The sequence below is a fragment of the Lonchura striata genome, chromosome 3 (assembly GCF_050655825.1).
Source record: "Lonchura striata isolate lonStrDom1 chromosome 3, ASM5065582v1, whole genome shotgun sequence".
NCBI lineage: Eukaryota > Metazoa > Chordata > Aves > Passeriformes > Estrildidae > Lonchura > Lonchura striata.
Window position 1 is genome coordinate 74,688,188 of NC_140705.1, and position 24,438 is coordinate 74,712,625.

Consider the following 24,438-nt stretch of genomic DNA (forward strand, 5'->3'; position numbering starts at 1 on the left):
GATTTTAAGTATTTATCAACAATGTAAGTAATGGCTATATGAGCACATCCAGATAATTAATGTGCTGGGGGGAAATGTGGTTTAAGTGTGAATGTTCTTATGAGCGGAAAAAGAGGCAAAAACATATTAGAGTAAAAAAAATATGGGAATTATTTGTTCAGCTTTAATCTTCATAATCATTATCAGGCTACAGCTTAATGACGTTCATTCTCTCAGTTACAGACACAGCCAGCAGTAGTAGTTTCATGACTTGCCTTCTTTCATCTCTTCACTTCATCCTGTGGGACTCATGACTCCATCTGTGGGAGTTTTGAACATATGGAGAGATATCAAATCTCTAGACTCTTCTATGTGGCCTTTCAAATTTTTTGCAATCAATTTAAACCCTTTTCGGTATGGTTGTTTATTTTTTTTTTTTCTTGGCCTGTTGGAGCTTTCTTCTATTCACTTTCTCTGCCCAGTTGTGCCTCCCAATCTCTCCAGATTCTGTGAATTCCATGTTTCAGGGACACACTTTACCTGGTAAGGCCATATTTTGCTGTCAGCCAGCCAACCTGCTGTACTTATAGAAAAATGGGGGCCAAGAAGAAGAGTCCCTTTCTGGAAGGAGAGAGAAAGCATAGCACAGGCAGCACCCTTGGTGATGGGACTGCATGTCTGCCAAGAAAAGGGGTCCTCTCCTGTGTTTGCACCTAAAGACCCTTCAGGATGGGTCCCCCAACAGTCAACACATGCAGCAGTGGGAATAATCCACATTTCACAGTGCAGTCATGTAGGTAAGGCAAGGACCCATCATAATTCTGGTGAAACAAAAGTGTGGGTCTCACTTCAATAAAAAATTCTTTTTAAACTAAGATCATTCAAACATTTGCTATAGATTATTGAGCTCTCAGTAAGCATTTGGCATTTTGTTTCACCAAACTAAATGAAAAGAAACTAGGTCCAAGCCTTCAAAAATAGTTTGGCACTACATCCTCCTAAAATGAATGGCATCTGTTCCCCCAAACAACTTTTAAAATCCAACTGGACCCTTGAAGTCATAATTTTAGTTGTATTCACTTACCCCTCAGCTAAAGCTACTGTCAACTTCGGAATGTTTTACTTCTGAATACGGATTTAATCCAAATCGTTTAAAAGCTTTGAGACTGAGTTGGCTTTGAACATATGTAGATACATCAGACCAAATCCCATTCAGAAAGCATGGTATTGGAAATACAATAAAAATTATAATATTACCCCCTGTAAGGATAATCTTAGTTGTTTAAAGGTCAGTGCTTTAGTATGAAAACATCAATACTTCTGTGATAGAATAGGAAAGAAACTATGTAATGAAGTTGATAAAAGCAGGTCTTTGGTAATAAATCTGTTCTAATCTGGCAACAAGTTTGGGGTTTTTTTAACCCAGAGTAGCAACATGGGATTTACAGACCATTTTCAGTGCTCATTTGCACTGCACTTGGTAGGGGGAATCTTCCTTTTTGGAGGCTGAAAATACTTGGCCATCTTAATATGTTCAGCAGCTCAGGTGGGGATAGAATACAAAAATTCTGTAAAATGGTTAAGGACACAGTTTACTGTTTGTAGATGGATATTTGTTTTGTCATATGTACTGCAAGAACAGGGAATAAAAAGGGTTTCCAGATCCAAGTTTCTGACCATGAGTTAAGAGTCTTGGATTCCACTTATGTATGGCTCTTTCCATAACTTACTGTGTGACACCAGTAAAATCATGTAGGAACCAATGAAGCAAAACACTTAAACATGGACTTAGCTTTAAACTCAAAGTCTTCCTGCTGAAAGCACAAGTTTTCGTGTACAGCCCTTTTTTAAGTATAGATGAAGTTTGCAAACAGATGGTAGCAGTATTTCCCTCTTTGACAAGTTTATTGTAAAGGCATACCAATTGGTGCTTGTGCAGTCTATGGCCATTTCCTCTGACAGAATGCATTATCATTTGTATCTGGATATAATTTATACCTGGAAATTACTTAGGGAAGGTTTAAAACAAGCCCAAAACACTTCTTCCTCTGAAACAAAGAGCAGAAGATTAAGTACCTGATTATGATACCTGTTTTCATCTGGCATCAGAACTTAAACTAAAGCATACATAAAACTTTGTCAAAACTACCTCATTCCCTCATCATAGATGAATTCACTCTCCCTTGTGTATTCTATCCCAGGACTAAAAATCTGCATTTAGCTGGAGTACTTACAACATGTTGTCAGAGGAAGCACTCAGGTGTCCCTCCCTCTGCCGACTAGCTCATTGAAAAAACTCAAAGTCTGAGTCACATGCTAATCTGAATGTAACTGTTTCAGTTTTGGAACCTCAATATAGTGAATTATGAGAATCAAATTCTACCATAGGAATAAAAAAAAAAGAAAAATCCTTCATGGCTTTTTGACAGCTTTTCTGTAAGAATGTTTGTCAGCATCAGGTGATATCCAGGACTGCAGGATAAAACCTGAAGGAACTTATCATGCTCATGCAACTAGATCTATTGCAACTAGTGGGGATGATTTTGTCAGAAGAGAAAAAAAAGGATCAGAATTTCACCCAGGAAAAGTCACAGAATTTGTCTTTTGGATCATGTCAAAACCACAAAGTTTCAATTTTATCAGAAAAGAAGTAAAAAAAAATATATATAGCATATTCCACTTTATTGGGATTTCTTCTAATGTAGGAGAGTTCCAGTCTTCCCCAAAGTCAAGCTAAGTCAGAATGTCTGTGATAAAGTCCTAGGCAAAACCATGGAAGATTTGGTGGAGATCCATCAAATCACTGTTCTTTCTGAGACAGTGCTGTACCAGAATCCTGACATTCACCAGTGATTTTCAGTAATGTATGTTACCTTGTGAGATATTTACATATCCAAAATGGAAAGTCCATAGGGCTGGTACAGAAGGAAAACAGTAGACAGAAAAAGGCAAAGGGAAGTGCATAAAGAGATGAGAAGGACCTGTGCTCATGTCTGATATGCTGATCTGAAGCAGTGAAAGGTGAAATAGTACAGAAAACCATCAGTAGTATGAGATCTAGTGGTACTTCAGTTGTGTTCCTATATGTTAGCAAATATGACTTCACAATCTCTCTAATTACCATTGTTCACTTATCCTTTGTAGTAAAAAATCAGGTAAATTGAGAAACGTGAATGTCATTCCAATGTTTGCATGTGTACATTGGCTCACTGTGCAAAGCAGAGTGTGTATTTGTTTCTTTGACACTTTCTATCAGGAATCTTGGAAAGAAGATGTTTACCTCTTCCAAGGTGGCCAGGGGAAAAAGTGAGCAAGTAAACATTTTCATGATTGTCGAAAGACTACAATCAAAACTGTCTTCTCAAAGGTCATCATCCTATATATAAACCACTCAGCTCGAAACAATATGCTATCGATCCTTCATTCCTATAACACTCACAGAGGTGGAAAGGTTTGTTTTGAGGCAGCTGGTTAAAAGCTGACACAAAATTTGTCTCTAATTTATTGTTACTTTATTGACTTAAAAATTTCTGTTGTAAAAAGGCTTTCCATATAAATGTACAAATAACTCATGAAACTATCTCAAAGATGGTTTCTTCTTGGTCTCTTAAACACTTTGCTGCATTCTCTTCTCCAGCTGTAATCCCAGACCAGCTTCCTGATGAGAATTATCCCAGTACAGTTTGATCTAGTGAAAAACACACCACACAGCTACATATATAGATATAAAGACTAAGTCTTAATATAGCAGGGGAATGAGTAAACCCACTAGAATTTGAGGTTTTGTGAACATCATTAGCTATTTTTTTAAATTCTTGAGGTTTTGCAAAACTAAAAACCAAATGTCCTAGGAAGACAAAAAAGCCCTCTCCCTCCTATCTTGGCTCAGTCCCCTGGATCCTGTGAGAAAGGGGAAGGCTCCTTGGCTTCTGCTACCCTGCAAGGCCAAGGCCAGCCAAATTGGAAGGAGTTTCCATGGCAAAAGGAAAGGGAGCAGTGCTTGCATTGGCATTTTTCTGCTGTAGTGACAGATTGAGCCTTTTGAAGTCTTCTGAGCTCTGAAATATCAGCACCTTTTTCTACTGGAATTTCAAATTGTCATGGGCAAAGTTAATGACTTCCTGTGCTGCTGTTTTGTTTTTTGAGGCAGGGAGGAGGGATTTCTTTTGGTTTTGTTTGGGGATTTTTAGCTTTTTTTTGTGTTAAGATTCATGAAGTTTGTCTACCATTTAACAGGGCTACATTTCTTGGATTCTGTGGCCAACTGAGCCAAATTCATGCCTCTTCACACCAGCTGCAGGACTATTTCAGAGATATTTTATAACCCCATGGTTGCAGATCATGGTCTTCTCATTTGATGTCTGAAATGTCATGGCAGGTTCTGTGTGTAGACCTGCTACAGGGATCCATCCTCCTGTGGAGTGTGATGCCAGAAGCTGCGCTGGCTGCTCCTCAGCATGTTGACCTTTAAAATTCAATGGTTGTGATCGGAGTCTTTGCTTGTAGAGATAGTTCCCAGTTTTCCTAACGTGTCTAGGATCAGCCTAAGAGTGAGGTTTCTTTCACCAGCCCCGGGCCAAGGCTCTTTCCTCAAGGAGCACCCCTCAGTAAGCCCTCAACGCCTTCCATGGAATGAAAAGGGCACGGCGCTTCTCGCGCAGAAGAGCGACACCGAGGCGCTTGGGCTCACTTGAGGAGCAGCTGGCTGACATCCAGCGAGCACTCTGCCAGCTGACCGGGGGACGGGGCAAGTCTCGGCTTTGGGCTGTTTTACGATTTAAAAGTAAAAAGGATAAAAATGAGCCCTCGAGAAGGCCGGATTTTGCCGCGGTGGCGGCAGGAGCACGGAGCACTCAAGCGGCAAGTGCCGCCGGGAGAGCCGGGCCTGCCGGAGGGACCGAGGACGCATATCCCGCCGCGGAACCGGGCTCGGCTCGCCCGCCGGCGGGTCCCGGCCCCGCCGCGCCCCGCCGCGGGCCCTGGCGCCGCCTCCCGGGGGCTCCGCCGCGCTCGGCCCCGCCGCGCCGGTCCCTCCCCGGGGGCGGCCGCCGCCGTCCTGCCCGGCCCCCGCTCCGCCCCTGCACCGCCCGCCGGGGGCGGGCCGGGCCGGCGGTGGACCCGCAGGTAGGCGAGGTGGGGAGGGGGCGGCGGGGCTTGTGTCAGCGCCGCGGAGGGGCGAGCCGGGGGCGCACCCCGGCGCCGTTGATTGACAGCGGGGCCCGGCCCGCAGCCCATAAAGGCGCGGGGCGCGGGGCCGCGGAGGCACTTGAGACGGCGTCGGCAGCAGCGCGGCTCGCCACGCTCCCTCCCGACCCGCAGAGCCCCGCAGAGCCCCAGCGCGCCGTCGGCTCCCCGATGCCAGGTGAGGCGCCAGGCGGGCGGTGCCGTGCCCGCCAAGCCCGCTCTGGGCGGAGGGGGCTGTCAGCCCGCTCGGAGCTCGCCCTGGGCAGTCGCCCCGCTGCCCACCCCGCGGGATCTCGGGGTGCGGGGTGAGGGGAGCAGCCGCGGGGCGGGCGGGTCTGGGGCACCAGGCAGGCTCTGTCCCGCTGGGAGCCGCTGGGTTCCAGAGGTGAGAGAGGCATCCTGGCTGCTGCCGGTAGTTGGCCGTCGCGGTGGTACCCTGGGGATGCCAGGTAATAGGAATTCCGTGTAGAATAAAGAAAATGTAGACAGGAAGCGCTGGCGGCATCCCTGAATCTTTGCAATAATGTGTGGAGTTGGCAGTGCTGAAGTTATTTGGCTGTATCCAGAGAACTGGATTGCTACGCATTCCGGGGAATGCTTCTGCTCCATTCATTGTGAGCTGAGACACATATGGAGATGCAATTATGTGGTTTATAAGTGCACAGTGCTACAGGGCAAACCCGGCATCACGTTAAGAGTCACTTTATCCAGCTTTGGTTTGGTACAGACGATTGTGTATATTTATATATATCTATGAAAGAGAGTGTTCTTAGAATGGTACTGAAAAGTGCCCCTATTACTCAGAATCATCCAGTTTAGATCCCATTATCCTACAAGAATTTTTGTCTGAATATTATGCTCCAAAGTAAAGATATGCTAGCAATATGCTGTATATCCTGTACTGTCATATGGCCAGCTACTGAAATTTCATTAAGAAAATAATAATGTATATTTTCTGTATGCATTTCCTTTTTATTAAGGACATTTGCATTTTCATAATTCCTCTTCCCTTCACCTGATGTCACATTTTACTTCTGCCATCGAGAATAGACCCAGAATAAGCGTTACAAGAATAAGTCAAAATTAAAATTCTGATTTTATATATATAGTTGCTGTTTATGGCATTTCATGAAGAAAATTGCACTCTTTATAGTTATAGAAAGTTATTATAGAAATATGGTTTCCCTAAAACTTACTACTTTTTGGTTTATTCATAGGAGTTATGCTGAAGAGGAGAGGGTTGTTGTGGCTTACTGTCTTAATAACCCTGTGGGTTTTCTCAAATGCTCAGGGTAAGTTCAGACACTTCTTAACTGAATATAGACTAACTGCCAAAGTTAAATGTTGTAGTGTTGGCTTACCTGAACTGCAGTGGGCAAAGTAATTATAAAGAATTGTTTCAGAAGTGCCTGGGGTATTTTTGGTCAATATACCTTGCCACTGCTAAATGATGATTTCTCATGTTATACTTTTCTGTGTGGTGGAAATGTATGGTGAAAGTAACATAAACAGAATCACTGGGTGAGATGAACATTAAAATACAGAGGTAGAGAAATAGACATCTACAGACCAAATATAACTAGAATACAAATTGGCACAGTGCCAGACCCTCATTTACATTAGATTTCTTGGTTACAGTCTTTAAAAAGCAATTATCTTTTTATTTGGTCATTGTGTAAGCTCATGGATTCTCATAATTTGATTTTCCGTTATCTGGTAATCAAAATATAGAAGTTGCCTCAAATTCCTTATCCATTCACTTATAAAAAATATTTAATGAATAAATTGCTACATGCATACATGCGTAGGCATATATGTGGCCTGCAGAATACACATATATGCAAAAGTATGTACTATATTGTGAGAACCCCAGCCTTGTTTTGGGGCCACATGTGGTGGTGAAATTCCTCCTCCAACCCGTGCTTCCAAAGAAAAACTCTGCAGGCTTAGCTGTTCGGTCTCAAGGCAGTTTATTGCTAGTTATCTAACAGATTATGTTCTTGGACTGCAGCTATTTGATCAGTGGCCTGGGTAGAGGCACACACACACCCTGACATCCTCTCTATCTGCTGTCTTCTTCGTCTCTCTCTCCGCCCAGGGTTGCTGCTATCTTTTATAAGATATATTACGTATAACATGTTTACAATTATTCCCCAATACCTACTACCTACGTTGCCAAGTGTTTTTCTACTCTAAACCAATCTGTGAGTGCCAACATTACCAAGAACATGGAGGTAAGGAAGAAGAAGGAAGAAGGATGGGTTCAGCCCACTTTCCTCCATCTTAGAACTTCTGACCCCCATGTACAAAGCGAAAACCCCCCTGTACATGTGCTAAAACCCCCCTGTACAATACTAAAAAAATTTCCCCTCTACTTCGTAACTACTTATACTATACTATCTAACCTTTTGTGATTGCTTGTTCCACCTCCAAAGTTGGTAATTCATTCCATGGCTCAAACTCAAAATCACAGTTGTTTTTCAGCTGTCTGCCAGGGTCTAGAATGCTTCTGACCAAGGCCTGGAACCTCTAAAAATGTCTGAGAGACATTTTGAGTTCCCACATCTCCCCTCCCTGTTTGAACCAGAAACACCTGCTTTGCCATGTTGTTCAAGGCTCTTTGAATGCACATGAAAATGCATGGCAGAACAAGTAGAACTACAAACGCTATAAGAATATATAACACTATTTTAAAAAGTTTTTCCACAATGGTGAAAGATTAAAAAAGCCAATGAAATCATTTCACCAGAATCTTGTAAGTTTCTTTTTTCTCAATTTGCTGATACTACTTTGCATTTGTTTCATATTTTCATGAATAGATTTTGAATGATCAAGCAAGTTCATGCAGCATGTCCCCTCAAATTTTTCACATCTGTGCCCGTGTGACAGCAGCAAATAACCAACTGCCGCCTTGTTCTGAAGCACCGCTTGTCTTGCACTGCTGATATCTGTTAACATGTCACTCAGTGCAGATGAAATGGCACGATTATGTTTACTCAATCCAGCATGCTATGTGGTCCAATTGTGTCAAGGTCACCCCCAACGCTGTTTTTGGGGTGAGAAAATTGCAACTGCAATTCTCCGAGCCTTGTCCCAAATACAGACATCATTATCACAATTTGGCTATATTGTTCAAAGGACCTTTTCTCTTTCCTGTGTGTCTGCTCCTTTAAAGTTTTCAAATCAGGTGTTATCAATGAGAGCTCCTCAATGCTGCATGGACTGCTTTTGACTTTTGCAGGGATAGCAGGCCAAATTCTGTCCCCGCAAATGAAAAAACATTCCCTACGGTAAAGTGGCTGGGTGTTGAAGGGATAGTTTGCTCATCGCTTTGGTGTGATTGCACCAGGCATTTCTATGAAAGAACTGATTTGGAATGATATCTACTATCTGATTATCTATCTTTGCCACTCTCAATGGATTGAATTCGGTACCAAATCCCATTTTTGTCGATCCAAAAATTTTCCAACTCTGGAGGTTCAAAGTGAGCCACAGGAAGGAACTGTGTCCAGACACGCCATCCCTCCATAGGATCCGAAAAGGACTTCAGAACCTTTTTGGAGGGGTGTCCCCTGGAATTGGACATTCCTTCACTGGCACACCTACCAAGCATGTCAAAAATTGTTTCCCCAGTTCTGAATGGGTCAGGCAAATGCTGTCCAGACCCGCTGCCTTTGCCAAAGTCTCCCACACCTTTTCCCTTGGTTGTCTCATGGGAAAGCCTGTCCCATTGCCCAAGGCAACAAGCAAAGGAATGAAGCACATGAGCACTATCTGTCTGAACCCCATGTCCATGTCCCCAACCTCTGTGAGAAACCCCGCAATGCAGCAACATCCAAACAACACTTGATTCCCCAGAAAAACCCCAAGTCTCTGAGTTCCCAATCGTTGTCTGACGAGACGTCTGCAGCGTTGCTGTCCATCTTTGTCTGCGTGCTTGCTTCTCTGCTTCTCTGGTCCATGTTCACTGGCATCTGTACCCGATGAGGTTTCACGTGCCTTGCCGACACCCACTTCGATCCTCGTTCTATAGAAACACAAACAAAACCCTTGCCCCAAGTTATTAATGTAAATGAACTTTCAATTTGTCCTGACTCTGGGTTTTTGACCAAAACTGAAGAATTTTCCCTTAGCACTGCTCGTGCACTGTTTGTAAAATGTCTGACAATTCACATAGAAAATTTTGTTCAACTGCATGTGAGATGTTGCTCCTGTCTCCTCCTTTTCTGTTTATCCAAATGGATTTCAAGGTATGATATATTCTGTGGTTTCTCCTGTATGTCATGATCCAAAAATTGCTCCTGAAAATGTGTGAACTGAAACATAAATGTGAAAACATATCAACTGAAACACAAATGTTTTCAAGCTTCTCAAAAAATGCATATTTTGTGACATCAGTTTGCCACAGCTGAAGACTTTTTTCAAACCTCTCAAATTGGTCACTCCTGTAAATACAGGACGCTGTACAAACTGACACTCTGACAAGCGTTGATGATTTCCTTTGCCTGACCTTTAGAAAGCGAAAGGATTCCATCAATGTTTGTATACTTTTGTGAAAAAATGCATGGCTCAATTTTTCTTGCTCAAAAATGTCTGGCAGTGTTTGTGAGATGGACACTGTGAATCTGTCTACATGAACATTTACTTTTACTAAAAACCTCAGAAATGAAGAATGCATTCTGATGTGCATAACAAAATATTTATGTTCTCTGTCTTTTAGGATTATTTTCATACATAATAGATACGAATATAAAACTTCATTGTCCATATGTTTTAAAAGTGATTCCTCTAATTGTTTGGTCACATTTGCAATATACACTGAATCTGTGATCAGATTGATGGCTTCTGAAATAACTGAAAAACCCTGACTATTACTACTAATTTTACAATTTGTGGTGAGTCTTTTACCATTTTTTACATCTGATTCCCATTTCTCTATTTTTGGAATTTTCCATGTGATTTGTGAGTTTTCCTTGAACTATCAGTAAACACTGTAATCTTTTCTATTAATTCTTAACTTATTTTTGATTTTTCTCTAAAACTTATTTTTGCATTTAACGTATTGTGAGCTAAAAAAATGAACTGTGCAAACTTCTGGGTATTCTAACAACGTGATTGAAAAATCTTGTGACTTTGGATTGTCCACTCAAAATATTTTTTCTTTCTTTAAATGTAAATGAATGATTAGGAAATCTCTGCCTGACATTGTCAGCAATCCAGTGTTTGCCTTAACAATGATCTGAGCCATTATCTCTAAATCTATAAGAGCACCTTTTGAGGGCCTGTAAGATAAAAACAAAGATCTATTTTAAACTTCATGAAAACATTACCACGATCCTTGCTCAAAGTTATTAACTTGACTGATTTTTTCAATTTGATCGTCCAGTGTCTGGCACTCTCCTCATATTTTCCTCGACAATCAGTGAAATCAAATCTACAAAAGAACAATCTCAAAAGATTAAAATATGCAAAATTTTCATTGCTTATTCCAGCCTTATTTCAGGCACTTCTTCACTTCTCTTCTTTTCTCTCTTTACACCTTTTTTCTTTTTTCTCTCTTTCTCTTCTTCTCTTTTGAAACAAGAAGGTTAAAATATAAAACATAATATAGAACAAGACAAAATATCGTAATAATAAAATGCAGAAAACTTATCAAAATCAATAACAATTCAAAAGAGTTCAAAAGAAAGATTCTAAATAACATATATAAAATTGAACAAAGCATAATTATCAGAAACATTGTGCCAGTGGTTCAGAGTCTGCAAACAGCTGAAACACTTGTTTCAGTGAAAATTTGCATTCCCTTCCCGGGCAGGGCTGACAAGTCTCACCCCAAAGCTGTGTCAGCTGTCAAATTTGTAGGATCGAATTGATGGATCAAAATGATCTATACAACATTCATTTTTGTGCAAAAACCTCTGAATTTTGCTGGCAAACTCATCCGTCCAAGTTAAAATCAGGGCCTGGCCAAAACCCAAACTTTAAATTGGAGTGATGCTCTTTATCATACTATCTTAAACAAAGCTTATACTAACATTACATATATGATACCTAAAACATAACTTATTATAACATTTTCATATAAAATAAACACTCAAAGTTCAAACTGATAAATTGATCAAATGACACGAGGATTCATTCTTCTTGAAACTCCTTTGAAGGAAACAGATGTGTTTTCAATTGAAAGAAACCATAAAATAAACATTGATAAAACATTGTCAGAATGCTTCAGGCATTTGTCTCTGAGATTTTCTAAAAAACATTCAAGAGTGTTAAAAAATAGAGATGCAATGATTCCACTCACAAGAAATATAAAAACAAACCAGAGAGTTCACCTAGAAAAATGCACAACATAGTTAAAGTCCAAAATGAAACTTCAGAATGACATGTAACCTGGATGAGATTACAAAAACAACAATAAAACATACGAAAATTCGCTATGAAAGAACAAAGCACAGAGCTTCACCTGATAACATGATAAAATTTCTTAACAATAACATTTATAAAACACTTAAATAGTTAAACGCAAAAGAAAGAATTTGGAAACAAACACTCTTTGTATCATTACACAAAGAAATAACAAAATAAACAAGTGATCATTAAACAATGAAATCGATCTCAGAAAAACTCAGAATAAATTTCTTCAAGACTCTTATACACTGATAAACTTACAATAAAACAGAAAAGACTAAAATAAAACCAAAAATCTGATAGACTGTTTTCCCTTTAACTTAATATTCATTATCATCTCATAAACTCTTTCAGTCAAAACCTTATTATTCTTAAAGAAAAACAACTAAACTTTGTTAATTGAACAAACTTAACCTTTGAAAAACTTAAAATAATTTTTTGAATGAAACACTACTTAAACTTAACATATAAAATATTGGTAAAAAAATCCCTAAATTATATTAACTTTATGAAACCTATATATATATCAAATTAACAATATATAAATTCATTATCAATTAAACACTTATAAACTTAACTTTTTCAGGGCCCAAACTAAGATAAACTTAAAGTGATATACTCTAATTAAACAATACTTAAACTTAAACTATATATAAAATTCAATTCTATTATTAATAAAATGCTAAAATACAACTTAACTTAAACCTTAACATAATAAATTACTAAAGTTTCATGCTATTCAATTCTCTATCTCAATTCTCATTATACTATCTCTTTTTCACATTATGTTCTATAAACAATATCACTTCACCACACCGGATGAGTGCATGTGCTGATCAATTCTGTCACCTAACTAAAAAATCTGGGGTTAGCATTTAGAAACATAGGAGAAGTTTGAAGAAGGTCCTTATAATTTCAAGTGGCGACTTAGCTGTATCTTATTTTTTGGGTGAATGTTGGAATTCCATCTCATCATTGCTGTGGGACATTTGGTGTAATAGATGTGATTGCAAAAAGTTATTTACTTTGGCTGCTGTGGTTTCTGGGCTGTGCCGTGTATTTGTTGTTAATGTTTGGATGTGCACTGCAGTGGAAAAAGCCTCAGCATCTGTCACACCGCAGCTCTGCTGTGGAGAGGCAGTGACCAAAGAAATCCCTGCCTTGGCTCTGCCCAGTCCCCGCTTGCACGAGCCCGAGCGGAGAGGAGGGGAGCAGTTCTGGCACAGTCACACCCCGCTTCTGCCCGCATTGGGGTGACTGTGTCTCTCTCCTGCTCTCAGCCCCCGCTCACGCCCAGCGTCGGCTGCACTGAACCCGTGCTTGCAATCTGTCCCTCTCTGACACTTCTGCGTTCGCTTTAACTTCTGCAAACGCAGTGTGCATTCTGGATTCACCCGTCTCTGTCTGTGTCGCCATGGGAACGAGAGAAGGAACACCAGCCCCGACTGCACCCTGCCGCGCCGACCCCGGCCACGGCCGTGAGCTCGGGAATGTCCCCTCTCACGCCCGACTGAACCCGGCACCGTTCCAGTCCCAGTCTGGGTCATCCCGCCCGGCCCCGGTGTCTGTCCCTGCTCAGCGTGGTTCGGCGCTCTGCTGACGTCATCAGCGCGCGACCGCCGCTCCCCGCCGCCGCCGCGCCCCGCGCCGCGTCCCGCGCTCGGGATTCCCCCCCCGCGCGGTCACCGCGCAGCCTGTGGGCACTTGGCTGGCTGGCGGCCGCCGCCACCGCTGACGCTGTCAGTGCCTGTGCCGCGCTCGAGATGCGAAAGACCCCGCTCTACCGTTCGGTGCACTCCGCTCTCCAATATGTACTTCCGACAATTGATTTACATTCGCAAACCCTGTACTAATTCCTGATAAACTTTCAGTCTAACATTTCTTCTAACAACCGATTAATGTGTAACTAGTTTTTGATGCAATAACTATTCTGTTCTGGTCATGTCTGAAACTCACAGGGGTGGCTGTGGGTTTGTGCTGGCTGTTGCCATGGGAACCGCGACGGACCATGCCCTGAGTCATCCTGGCCACGCCCCGTCCCTGCCTGTGTCACCCCGGGGGTGAGGACGCTCCTGCTCTGGTCCCGGCCGTGCTTTCGCCTAACTCCGGCTCGCAGTGCCTGGTTCAGAGCCACTGCCATCCCCCCCGGGCTGACGCAATCACCCTCTCTGTTCCCATTCCGGCCCCGATGTTTCCCATCTCGCTTTGCCCCTCTCCTGACTGTCCCAGCACCCACAGCCCGTGCGCACCAGCCCCGCCCCGCCTGCGCCCCGTCCCACGCGTTCCAGATGCGAGAAATTCCTTGCACCCGTGGCTCTCGGGCTTTGCTCGACCTTCACGCGCGTGCCCGCCGCCTGAGCTGCAGCAAGGGACGCCTCTCGCTGTCCCTCTGCTATTTCCTCAGCGGGACTGGCTGCCGCGGTCCGGGAGCTGCCCCCCGCCTCTTGGGTGGCCGCTCTTGCGGCTTCACGGATTCTCGACACCAAATGCATCACGGGACGCTCGGGACGCCTGGCCGCTGCACCCGCGCACCTGCCGCCCTGTGTCTGCGCTGTTCCTGCTGTCCCCTCTCGCCTGCACCGCGGGCTGTTTTGAACTCCCAGCCCGAGCAGCCACGAGGGATTTCTCCTCTCCCCTCCTCTTCCCTCTCTGCTCTGCACTCACTCTGCACCCTCCCCCACCGGAGACGCCGCCGCCGCCGCTGCCCCTCTCGCCGCGGGTTCGGACTCGAGCAGCGCTTGGTCCCTTCCCCCACCGGGGGCTGCGGCTGTGCTTGGCTTATCTCTCTGTCTGGGGGATTTGCATTGGAGGAGCTCAGGGATTGAGGTTCGAGGGAAACTGAGGAACAGTGGGAACCTGGACACACAGGGCATGATGACAGACCATCCCCTGATTGTCCATGGAAGGCAGTCCTGCTTTCCCTGGATCTGTGGTGAGGAAAACTGCCCCAAGCTGCTGGCTGGGCGATCTTCCCCCTTTGTGCTCCCATAGAAACCCCAGCTGTCCGGCTGGACGTGCCGTGCTGTAGAGCTGGCTATAATATTGTCCTTGTTAAAAGCAAAAGTTTTGCAGCAGTCTTATCTTTTTGTCCTTTTGTGGCTCAGTAATAAAGTTACTTATTGATCTTTTGCCAAAAATTCAATCCCAAGAAAAAATATATATCTGTGTGCGAGTGACTACACCGCACCTATGATAACAAAGCTTTCATTTCATTTGGGCTGTCTCTACCTGATGGGTAGAAGTTTCGCCCTATAGGGCTAAAAAATATCTTTGGTGTGTCCTTGGGAAAATTCCTTCCCTCCCCATGTTCTTAATTTCAACCATTCTCACCAAAAGCTGAGTCAGCATGAAGTCAGTCCGGAGATGGCACTGTCCATCGTCCAGCAGGCCACAGGCGAGGAATCCCAGGCGCGCTTCTGGTTTCTCTCCCCCTGGCTGTCCTCCAGACGAAATGCCTTGGTGAAGGTCAAGTTCTTATCTTGAGCTTTCCGCTCCCTCTCTTCTTGAAAATGCGGAGAGTGTGTACTGCTCTTCTTTTTTTTTTTTTTTCTCTTTTTTTTTTCTTCTTTCTTTTTCTGCCGATGAAGGTTGGAGGTTGTTTGATGTTTCTTTTTCTTCTTTTTGTTGATGCCCGCCAAGGGACGCCAGATGTGAGAACCCCAGCCTTGTTTTGGGGCCACATGTGGTGGTGAAATTCCTCCTCCAACCCGTGCTTCCAAAGAAAAACTCTGCAGGCTTAGCTGTTCGGTCTCAAGGCAGTTTATTGCTAGTTATCTAACAGATTATGTTCTTGGACTGCAGCTATTTGATCAGTGGCCTGGGTAGAGGCACACACACACCCTGACATCCTCTCTATCTGCTGTCTTCTTCGTCTCTCTCTCCGCCCAGGGTTGCTGCTATCTTTTATAAGATATATTACGTATAACATGTTTACAATTATTCCCCAATACCTACTACCTACGTTGCCAAGTGTTTTTCTACTCTAAACCAATCTGTGAGTGCCAACATCACCAAGAACATGGAGGTAAGGAAGAAGAAGGAAGAAGGATGGGTTCAGCCCACTTTCCTCCATCTTAGAACTTCTGACCCCCATGTACAAAGCGAAAACCCCCCTGTACATGTGCTAAAACCCCCCTGTACAATACTAAAAAAATCTCCCCTCTACTTCGTAACTACTTATACTATACTATCTAACCTTTTGTGATTGCTTGTTCCACCTCCAAAGTTCGTAATTCATTCCATGGCTCAAACTCAAAATCACAGTTGTTTTTCAGCTGTCTGCCAGGGTCTAGAATGCTTCTGACCAAGGCCTGGAACCTCTAAAAATGTCTGAGAGACATTTTGAGTTCCCACACTATATAGTGCTGTAAAATATGAAGCCATACGTATAAACGTATAATGAAAAGTATTTCTGTGCAGAGAAGGAGAGAATTGTTATGTATATTAAAATGTCAGGTAGAAAATAAGATTCACTCTCCTTCTTGTAATAACAGTTCCATTTGTGCAGGTCTGAAAGCACTGGGTTTACTCTGCTGGTCCCTAATGTCTGTCACACAATTGCAGTTACTAAGTGTGCTGTACAGTGCTGTTTCTTGTGAGACTTTTTGTAGACACATTGTCACACGCTGTTAACTTTTTCAGATGGTAACAAGGAAGAAGAGACTACCTTTGATTTACTTCAAGTCAGTAACATAAACCGAAAGACAATTGGAGCAAAGGTGTTCCGGGGCCCAGACCCCACTATGCCAGCATATCGTTTCATTCGGTTTGACCATATACCTCCATGTAAACCGGAGAAACTAAAAAAGATCCTAAAACTAATCCGACAGAATGAGGGCTTTATCCTCTCAGCCACCCTGAGGCAAGACAGGCAATCTAGAGGCACAATCCTTGCTTTAGAGGGTCCTGGCATCAGTGAGAGGCAGTTTGAGATCATTTCCAATGGCCGGGCCAACACCCTGGACCTTATCTATTGGGTGGATGGCTTCCAGAACGTGATTTCCCTGGAAGATGTGGACCTTGCTGACTCCCAGTGGAAGAACCTCACCGTGCAGATAACAGGGGAGAACTACAACCTCTATGTTGGCTGTGACCTTATTGACAGCTTCATCCTGGAGGAGCCTTTCTATGAGCAGCTGAAGGCAGAGAGCAGCAGGCTGTATGTGGCAAAAGGGTCTACTCGGGAGAATCATTTCAGGGTAGGTGACCTGCAGAAGCTTGGATCTCTGGTGTGGTAAGAAGGTAACTGCAAGTAGTTTGGGAAGGTGCAGTAGACACAGTTTCGTTGTCCAAGTGCCTCTGGGATTTGATGGGGTCACAGGTGTTCCCAAGCAGACTTTCTTCAGAGTGTGCTTTTATTAATTGCTGGATCTGTGTTGTGTGATTTTGGGGTTCCTGAAAGCAAGGGCAAAGCAAAATCCAGAAAAAGTGTGCAAAACCAATTTTTTGCTTTCCTGTGCAACCATCCCTTTTCCAGATGTAAGACTTCTAGAGATGTTGGGTTTTTGTGGTGATTTGTAGAATTTTTTGCAAATTTTCTGAAGCACTGTTTTTACAATGAATTAGTCTATTGAAATCATGAAAACATGTCAATATTTTTATTTTTCTATTTGAAAAAAGAAGAAAAAGAATTCTTAATGGAGCTGAAGCATGTGGTGTTGGGCCATCCTGTAACAGAACATCCTGTTTTGCCATTTTGAATGTTTCTTTTCAGTTTATATTTTAAAAGGAAAAAAATTGAGAAAAGAAATGCAACAAAAAGTTTTGATCAGTCCTGTAAATGAGATTATTTTTATTTTTGTGAAAAACATTTGAGATGAAGCAATTATAAGCTTTTTGGTTTTTCTATCAAATGAAAGCGACCTTCCACCTCATAATTTAGTGAAATGATCTGGCCCAACTGCTTTAAGGCTGGCTTCTTTTCAATCACAGCTGAAGACAAACTTGAACTCATGGCTCCAAAAATTTCAAAAAGCCCTTTCTTTCTCATCATGTTGTACCATCTAGTTTTCAGCCAGAGCCTGACATGCTGGAGTTTGGCTCCATGGGATGACCAGTTTTGGCAGGGACTTGAGAAGTTCTTGCCTACAGCCTCCTCTATTCCTGCCTCCAGGATTATGATTGTTATTCCATCAGTAGTGCTCATACAACTGGTTCTGAAGCTGTACTGTTAAGTGGCTCACTGAAACAATCTAATTTTTAATTTATTATTTTCTTGGAGAGTTTTTTTTCCCAAATTAAATAGATGCCAGTCTGGTTATAGAGGTTGTCTCAGAGTAGGGTCAGTACAATTGAGGAGGCTGTGAACTATGGTGCATGGGAATGACTGGCCAAGGATGGAAGTGTGATGGGGCAGAGAAGTTGCCTTTGACTCTATGACAAATATAAAATTCACTATGAAAATGGAGATTTCAGCTTGTAGCAGATTAATATCTTTTATTATTACATGTTTCAGAACATACCTAGTTTTGCAGCTTATAATACTAAAATTGTATATAACAAAGCTATAACCACTTTTTTTTTTTTATTTTTGTGTCAGGTTTAATGTCTTGTAGGTTGTTTTTTATGTATTTGCTTATGTCTGAATCCAGCCAGTAGCATGGAATTGAGACAGATCAGTTATTAGTTACTCAAAATTTGATCTTACTGCTTTTAATTGCTTTTTAAAATTATTATTACAGGGTCTTTTGCAAAATATTCAGTTAATCTTTGATACTTCAATAGAGGATGTTCTGCGTAAGAAAGGATGCCAGAGAAGCCAGTCAAGTAAGGTTTTTGTTATCTTGTTAATACTGTTCAGTTGAATCTGAAAATTAGAAATATCAGTTGTGAAATATTATCCTAAAACCAGGCAACAGATCCCTTTGAAATGAAAAGGAGCATAAGTTGCTTTTTGGTGGTAGTGGGAACTTTTATGTTTTTATGATGTCATTTCTATTCTCTATCCTATTATTTTAGTTCAGTTATTTAGGTTTAAAACTCTGAACCTGTTTTTAAGTTGGGGGAAAAAGTGCAATAAATTAGTAGAAATTAAAGGGGAAAAAGCATAGGTAGGAAAATGCATATTTTCTTACATGAGTTTTCTGCAATTCTTTGCACACAAGGCAAGTAGTGTTGCTTCTGAATTCTGCTGCTAACTGTCAATGGGCCCACAAATTAGTCTACAATTCTTAATGACACTGAATTCCTTCCTTGGCAGTACCTTTGACTGAAAGTGGCTTTTGGTTTGACTCCCAAAGTAATGTTAATCAAAACAGCCTCGGGAAAGTAAGAAATCAAAGGAAGATACATGGAAGGCATGTATGTTATGGGCTGACGTGTTCTTGTTATTCCAGTTAGTGCTTACCCTGCCAGGAGGGAAGCACTCTGTGTGAAGTGGTTTCCCCATAAAAGAATTAGGATTATTTGTCAAATATGTGCTAAGGTTTTGTACTCAAGCTTATAGGAGGTGCTGACTGTTTTACTTCCCAGTGCTTGTAGATGACAAGAGCTCAAACAAGAGTCAAAACCAGCTCAATCTGTCAGAGCAATGTTGTAGGTGCACAAGACAGGACTTCAGGGTTTTGTTTGAAACTTCTGTCACCTGAAATGCCATTATTTCCATAACTTTGCTAAAATATGTGGTATATAGAAAATCAGTTAAGCAGATTGAACTCAATTTTTTCCTTGTTTATGCAAAACCCAGAAATTAAACAATAGCACATCTTGACTTCTTCAAATGTTTTGAAATATCACCAAGTAGAAATGGAATGTTACTGTACCTCTACTGTGAAGAGGAAACAAATGGCAGCCTACAGGAATAATTTAATTCTTCATGCTAATACATACCTTAGGAGGAATTCTTGTACAGCTGTAAGCTGCTGATAACCAACAGATAATATTTTCTTAATGTATTTTTATCACATCTGTCAATTGCCAAATATTGCCAAATTTTCAGTTCTATAAATTATACAGATTTGGGGTTTTTGTTTTATCCTTACTGGGAATTTTTCAGCAAATAATTCAATTCACAGTATTTCTGCTTTTACTTTACAACACCAAGAGAACACTACAAGATGGAAATTTCTTGTGCAGTAACAGAAAAGAACTAATAGCACAGTGAGGCCATCAAAATTACTTGAGAGGTTTTTATGTGCATGTCAGAGTCTGACATTGCCTATCCAGATTTATTACATGCTCATGGAATGAGTCAGGTTGAAAAGGACCACAGGGCGTCATCAGTGTAACCTCCCTGCTCAAGGAGGGTCATCCAAGAGCATGTGGCACAGGGTTGTGTCCAGATGATTCTTGAAAATGTCCAGTGAGGGAGACTCCACAACCTCTCTGGACAATCTGTTCCAGTGCTTGGTCTCCTACACAGTAAAGAAGTTCTTCCTCATATCCAGGTGGAACTTCCTGTGCATCAGTATCTGCTCATTGCCTCTTGTCCTATTGCTTGGCACCACTGAACAGAGCCTGGCTCCCTCCTCTTTAGGTATTTATACACCTTGATGAGGTCCCCTTTCAGTTGTCTCTCCTTGAGGCTGAACAGGCCCAGCTCCACCTTTCCTCATAAGAGGGAGGCTCCAGTCCCTTAACTTTGTGGTCCATGGTTGAGGCTAGTCCAGGAGCTCCATATCTTTCTTGTACTGAGGAGCCTAGAATTGGACACAGCACCCTAGATATGGCTGAGGATGAGGAGAGGGGTGGAATGGTTCATCTCTGCCCATTTCTCCAGCCTGCTAAGGTCCTTCTGAAGGTCTGCACAGCCCTCTGGGGTATTGGTCATTCCTCCCAGCTTTGTCTCATCTGTGAACTTGCTGAGGAGGCGTCTGCCTGTCTATCCAAGTCACTGATGGACGGTATAAACAATACTGGGCCCAGTATTGAAACTTGGGTGATGCTGCTAATGGCAATTACCACAGTTGAAAAGCCATGAATGATGCTATGGTCCAGAAGATATTTTCCCGTTTTGATGGCAGACTCATTGAGCTGAAGTACAGGCACTGAAATGACATCTTTATGTGTTGATGTCCCATGACAGCAAAGCTGATGTTACCAGTGAAGTTCCTTCAGCCCTAAGGACACAAAAAGAGATAGGACTATGTTTTTCCAATGTATTTTTAAGCCTAATATGGGAATGTGACATATGGTGAAATGGTGGCTGGGGATTGCTGTTTGGTTGAGAGTAGGAAAGTATGTCTGTAGTTTGATGGCTGCTAATCCTTTAGGCGGGATTTATATACTGCACTGGATAGGAGAGATGACAAAAACACACCTAAATAGGAACATCAATAAAATCCCTTCTTGAGTTATATCAACAGAATTATATTTGCATATGTGAGAGGATGCACATTTTGCTCTTCTGGTTTCTCATTTTAATCATCTGGTCCTTAGGAAATTAGCAGGAAGCCAGCAGCAGAGAACTGATTTCCCAGTGATCCCCAGGCATCTTTTTTCAGTCACTGCCAAGTACCAGTAGGAAGTGAGGATTTAGTTCTTCTAACATAGTTTTGGTTTACGTTTCCTGCTGAGATTGCAACTTTATTAATGTCCTCAGAATGTTCCGGTCAAGGCACACTCCATGTTGGCTTGAAAAATATGAAGTTAATGATCTGAGAAGTGCTGTGGGGGGATCTGAGAAATCTAGTGTTCCAATGTGGTAGGAAAATTGCATTCTTTCCAGGGAATCAAAAAGCAGCTGAAATAAATTGTTATGACACAGAGTTCTGATCTGCTATGTGGTTTTCGTCCATACTGTAAATGAAACTGGACAATTGCTTCAACTTTGTAAAACTGAGAACAATTTTTTGTAGACCTTGGCTAGTGGCAGATGTTTCATAGCTAATTTAAAAGCACATCAAGCCAATAATTTTAAGTTTGGTTAAGAAGTAGTCACTTAATGTCATATTGTGGGTTGGTTCTTTGTTCTTCTGTTTTTAGCCTTCCAAAGGAATAAAGAATACTTTGCTCCTGTTTTCATTTCCTTTTTTATTTATATGTAACACTTCAGTATAGTAAAGCATCAAATCAAGCCCTTAAATTTTCTGAAGATTTGCCACCTTTGGTGATTTGTCAAAATTGAGTGATATTGGGGTTTTAACATAAATGTTTTATCGCACATGTTCCTGTGCTGATTTCTTCTTTTATATTGCTATATCCTTTGCTTGTCTTCTCTCTTAGGTAACCTTGAGCTATTCTAACATCACAAAATCTGTTAAAGGAGTCTTTATTAAGAGAGGGAAGTGTGGATTGCTGTATAGCTGTTACCAACTTTGAGTTTCTCATGGAGTCATTAGAGAAAGTGTCCATGGAATCCATAAGACATTTACCTGATGGAGATTCAAATGCTTAACAGAACACAGACTGTTTTATTTATTTATCTATGTAGTTTTTTATTAATTAAAATCATGCATTCTGTTATTTTTCAGGAATTTACTGTAGACAGGGATGTCTTTTAAAATTATATTAAAACATGTCCAGTTCTCTCTGTCTAATGCATACAAAGTTCTATTTTAATTACAGTCTGCCTTTTGGAGGCATGTTTGGAGTGATATATAAATAATCTGTCTGATCTTCACTTGACCTCCATTTCATTTCAGAATGAAACTGTTTTTATAACAGCTCTTCTGAGCTTAACACTGGCAGTGCAATACAGAGCAGCCCAATCTGGTATACGTTGAATAATGGTCCAAATTTGACCCAACCATGGCATTTATGGAAGAGCAAGGACAGTTACTTTCTGCAAGGAAACTTTCTCCTGCCTTTTTCTCTGCCTAGAGGAAATGTGATAGGTCATAAAAAAATCTGAAACCTTTTATGTCTGAGTGGATAAAATAGGTTTGTTTTTTTGATACTGTGTCCTTTTGTTAGCCATCTTCATAAATGAATGTGTTGCAGTGCCAGCAATTTTAAAGTGAGGGCCGTCAGACACAGCTTGGATCTTAATTTTGAAAAGGGAAAGCCTATAACTGGAACCAGCTGACATGTAACCCCTTTTTTATTCATGGGTATAATAAGCATGAAGCTGTGCCAAAATAGATGTGTTTAAACCCTACCTATGGGTGCCAGTCTGTGATTTCAGCAGAATCTGTAATCTGTGGAAGAGCTTTGTATATGCTGCTCTTCTCTTTCATTCTCTTGCTACCAGCTGAAGTGAACACCATCAATGAGAGCACTGAAATCCTTCACTTGAGCCCCGCAGTCACAACCGAGTACGTGGGTGAGAAACCGGAGAAGGCCAAGTTCTGTGACCGCTCCTGTGAAGAGCTGGGATCGATGTTCACAGAGCTCACTGGCCTGCGCATCGTGGTGAACAACCTGGCTGACAACCTCCAAAAAGTGGTAGGTACCTGCAAGTCTGGAGAACTGACAGGGGTCTGCTGTGCAGTGCTCTTTCCTTCCTTATTTTATGCCGGGGTATTTAACAGAGATTTCTGTATTGCATATGAACACCTGTTAGTGTATCTACATAATGTAAAGATGTCCTCTTTTCATTGACACTAGTTTGGTAGTTCTTGAGTACAACACTTTAGTCAAGGCTTGGTTTAAAAAAGCACACAGACATATGCATTCATACACAGGGGAAATCCTTCTGAAGGCTTGGAAATTGAAAGCTAGCAATCTCAACCTTGCTTGCATGCCGTTAAAGTATGGGCTTTTTACTATGTTTACACCATTTATGAATACCTCAATAAGTGTCTACATGGGGTACCTAAACTGCAAGTAAATGTATGGGATTTTTATAGTTGAAGTATGATAGTAATGTTTTGCTGAAGTCTGGCCCTCTTCTTATTCCAAATCAGCTAATTATTTCTAAAAGCATTTTCTTCGTATGCCATATGTGTCAGGACTAAAGTCTTCTCACCTGAAGTGAAGCTGTAGCAGAGGAAAGCAAAAAGACTAAGAGCAGATTTTCCTTAGTATTGTCACTGTGTTTGTACCATTGCTAGAATTGCTATGCAGGACTGCAATACTTAAGATTCCTTATGAACAAAAAAATAAAATTTTTGATGGAAGAATTTTGTCTGGTTGTAGCTCAGTTTCGTCTATTTAAAACAGTTTGCTTATGAAATACACAGTTTGTTTTCATTAAATTCATCTTTTAGTCTGAAGAGAACCAAATTATGTGGGAACTGATTGGGCCTAACAAAACAATGAAGAACCAACTGGTTTGCTGGCAGGATGGCCGTGTCTTTGAAGATAATGAAAGCTGGATTGTGGATAGCTGCACCAAGTGCATTTGCCAGGTAAGGTTTTGGAAATACTCTTCTCTGCAGAAATGGAGTTACAGTTCAACTGTCCACATCAGGTCATATTTACTTATAGTGTGGCTGGACTTAATGACATTTATAAAAAGGAAGTCCCTATGTCCATGATAGAACAAATCAAAGCATTTCAACAAAAACCTTCCCCAGATGCCTACCTTCATTTACCTCTCTGTGAGCATAAATTAGTAAATTGATTTCTTTGCCTTTAGGATTCCAAAATTGTATGCAATCAAATCACCTGCCCAGCAGTTTCCTGTGCCGATCCAGTTTTTGTTGAAGGTGAATGCTGTCCAGTCTGCTCTCATTGTGAGTATTTAGCTGAGGAGAAAGATAGTTTTTTTGAGCTTTCAAAAACACTAGTAGTGACTTTGAATAATGCCAAAGACTAAGATGTCAGGGCAGGTAAGATCAAATATAGAACTGTATGTATACAAAGATCATACAAAATAACTTGGGTGCTTGAAGTTACCCTCTGAAGGATCTGGTCTGTCTTCATTGATTATATTGGTTACTTAGAATTAAGGTGATAAACTGCTTAGCTATCTTGGGCATAAAATATTAAATGCATGTTTCTCCCCAGTCACGTTTCACATTTTTTTAGTCATTCAGAGCATAG

At 41.6% G+C, this 24,438-nt stretch overlaps 1 protein-coding gene across 2 annotated transcripts in view; it reads left to right on the forward strand.

Moving 5' to 3' along the window:
• Positions 1 to 5,060: 5,060 nt before the first annotated feature.
• Positions 5,061 to 24,438, forward strand: part of LOC116183470 (thrombospondin-2) — a 39,369-nt gene continuing 19,991 nt past the window's right edge. Inside the window, exons 1-7 of one of the 2 annotated variants that reach the window (XM_085575468.1) lie at positions 5,061 to 5,103; positions 6,381 to 6,455; positions 16,216 to 16,772; positions 18,255 to 18,339; positions 22,703 to 22,896; positions 23,661 to 23,801; positions 24,032 to 24,128. In XM_085575468.1, coding sequence (XP_085431594.1) covers positions 6,386 to 6,455; positions 16,216 to 16,772; positions 18,255 to 18,339; positions 22,703 to 22,896; positions 23,661 to 23,801; positions 24,032 to 24,128 — 1,144 coding nt within the window. In that variant the 5' untranslated portion in view covers positions 5,061 to 5,103; positions 6,381 to 6,385. Of the gene's footprint in view, positions 5,104 to 5,162; positions 5,342 to 6,380; positions 6,456 to 16,215; positions 16,773 to 18,254; positions 18,340 to 22,702; positions 22,897 to 23,660; positions 23,802 to 24,031; positions 24,129 to 24,438 lie in introns of those variants that run through there. The other variant, XM_077782094.2, reaches the window with a different exon arrangement.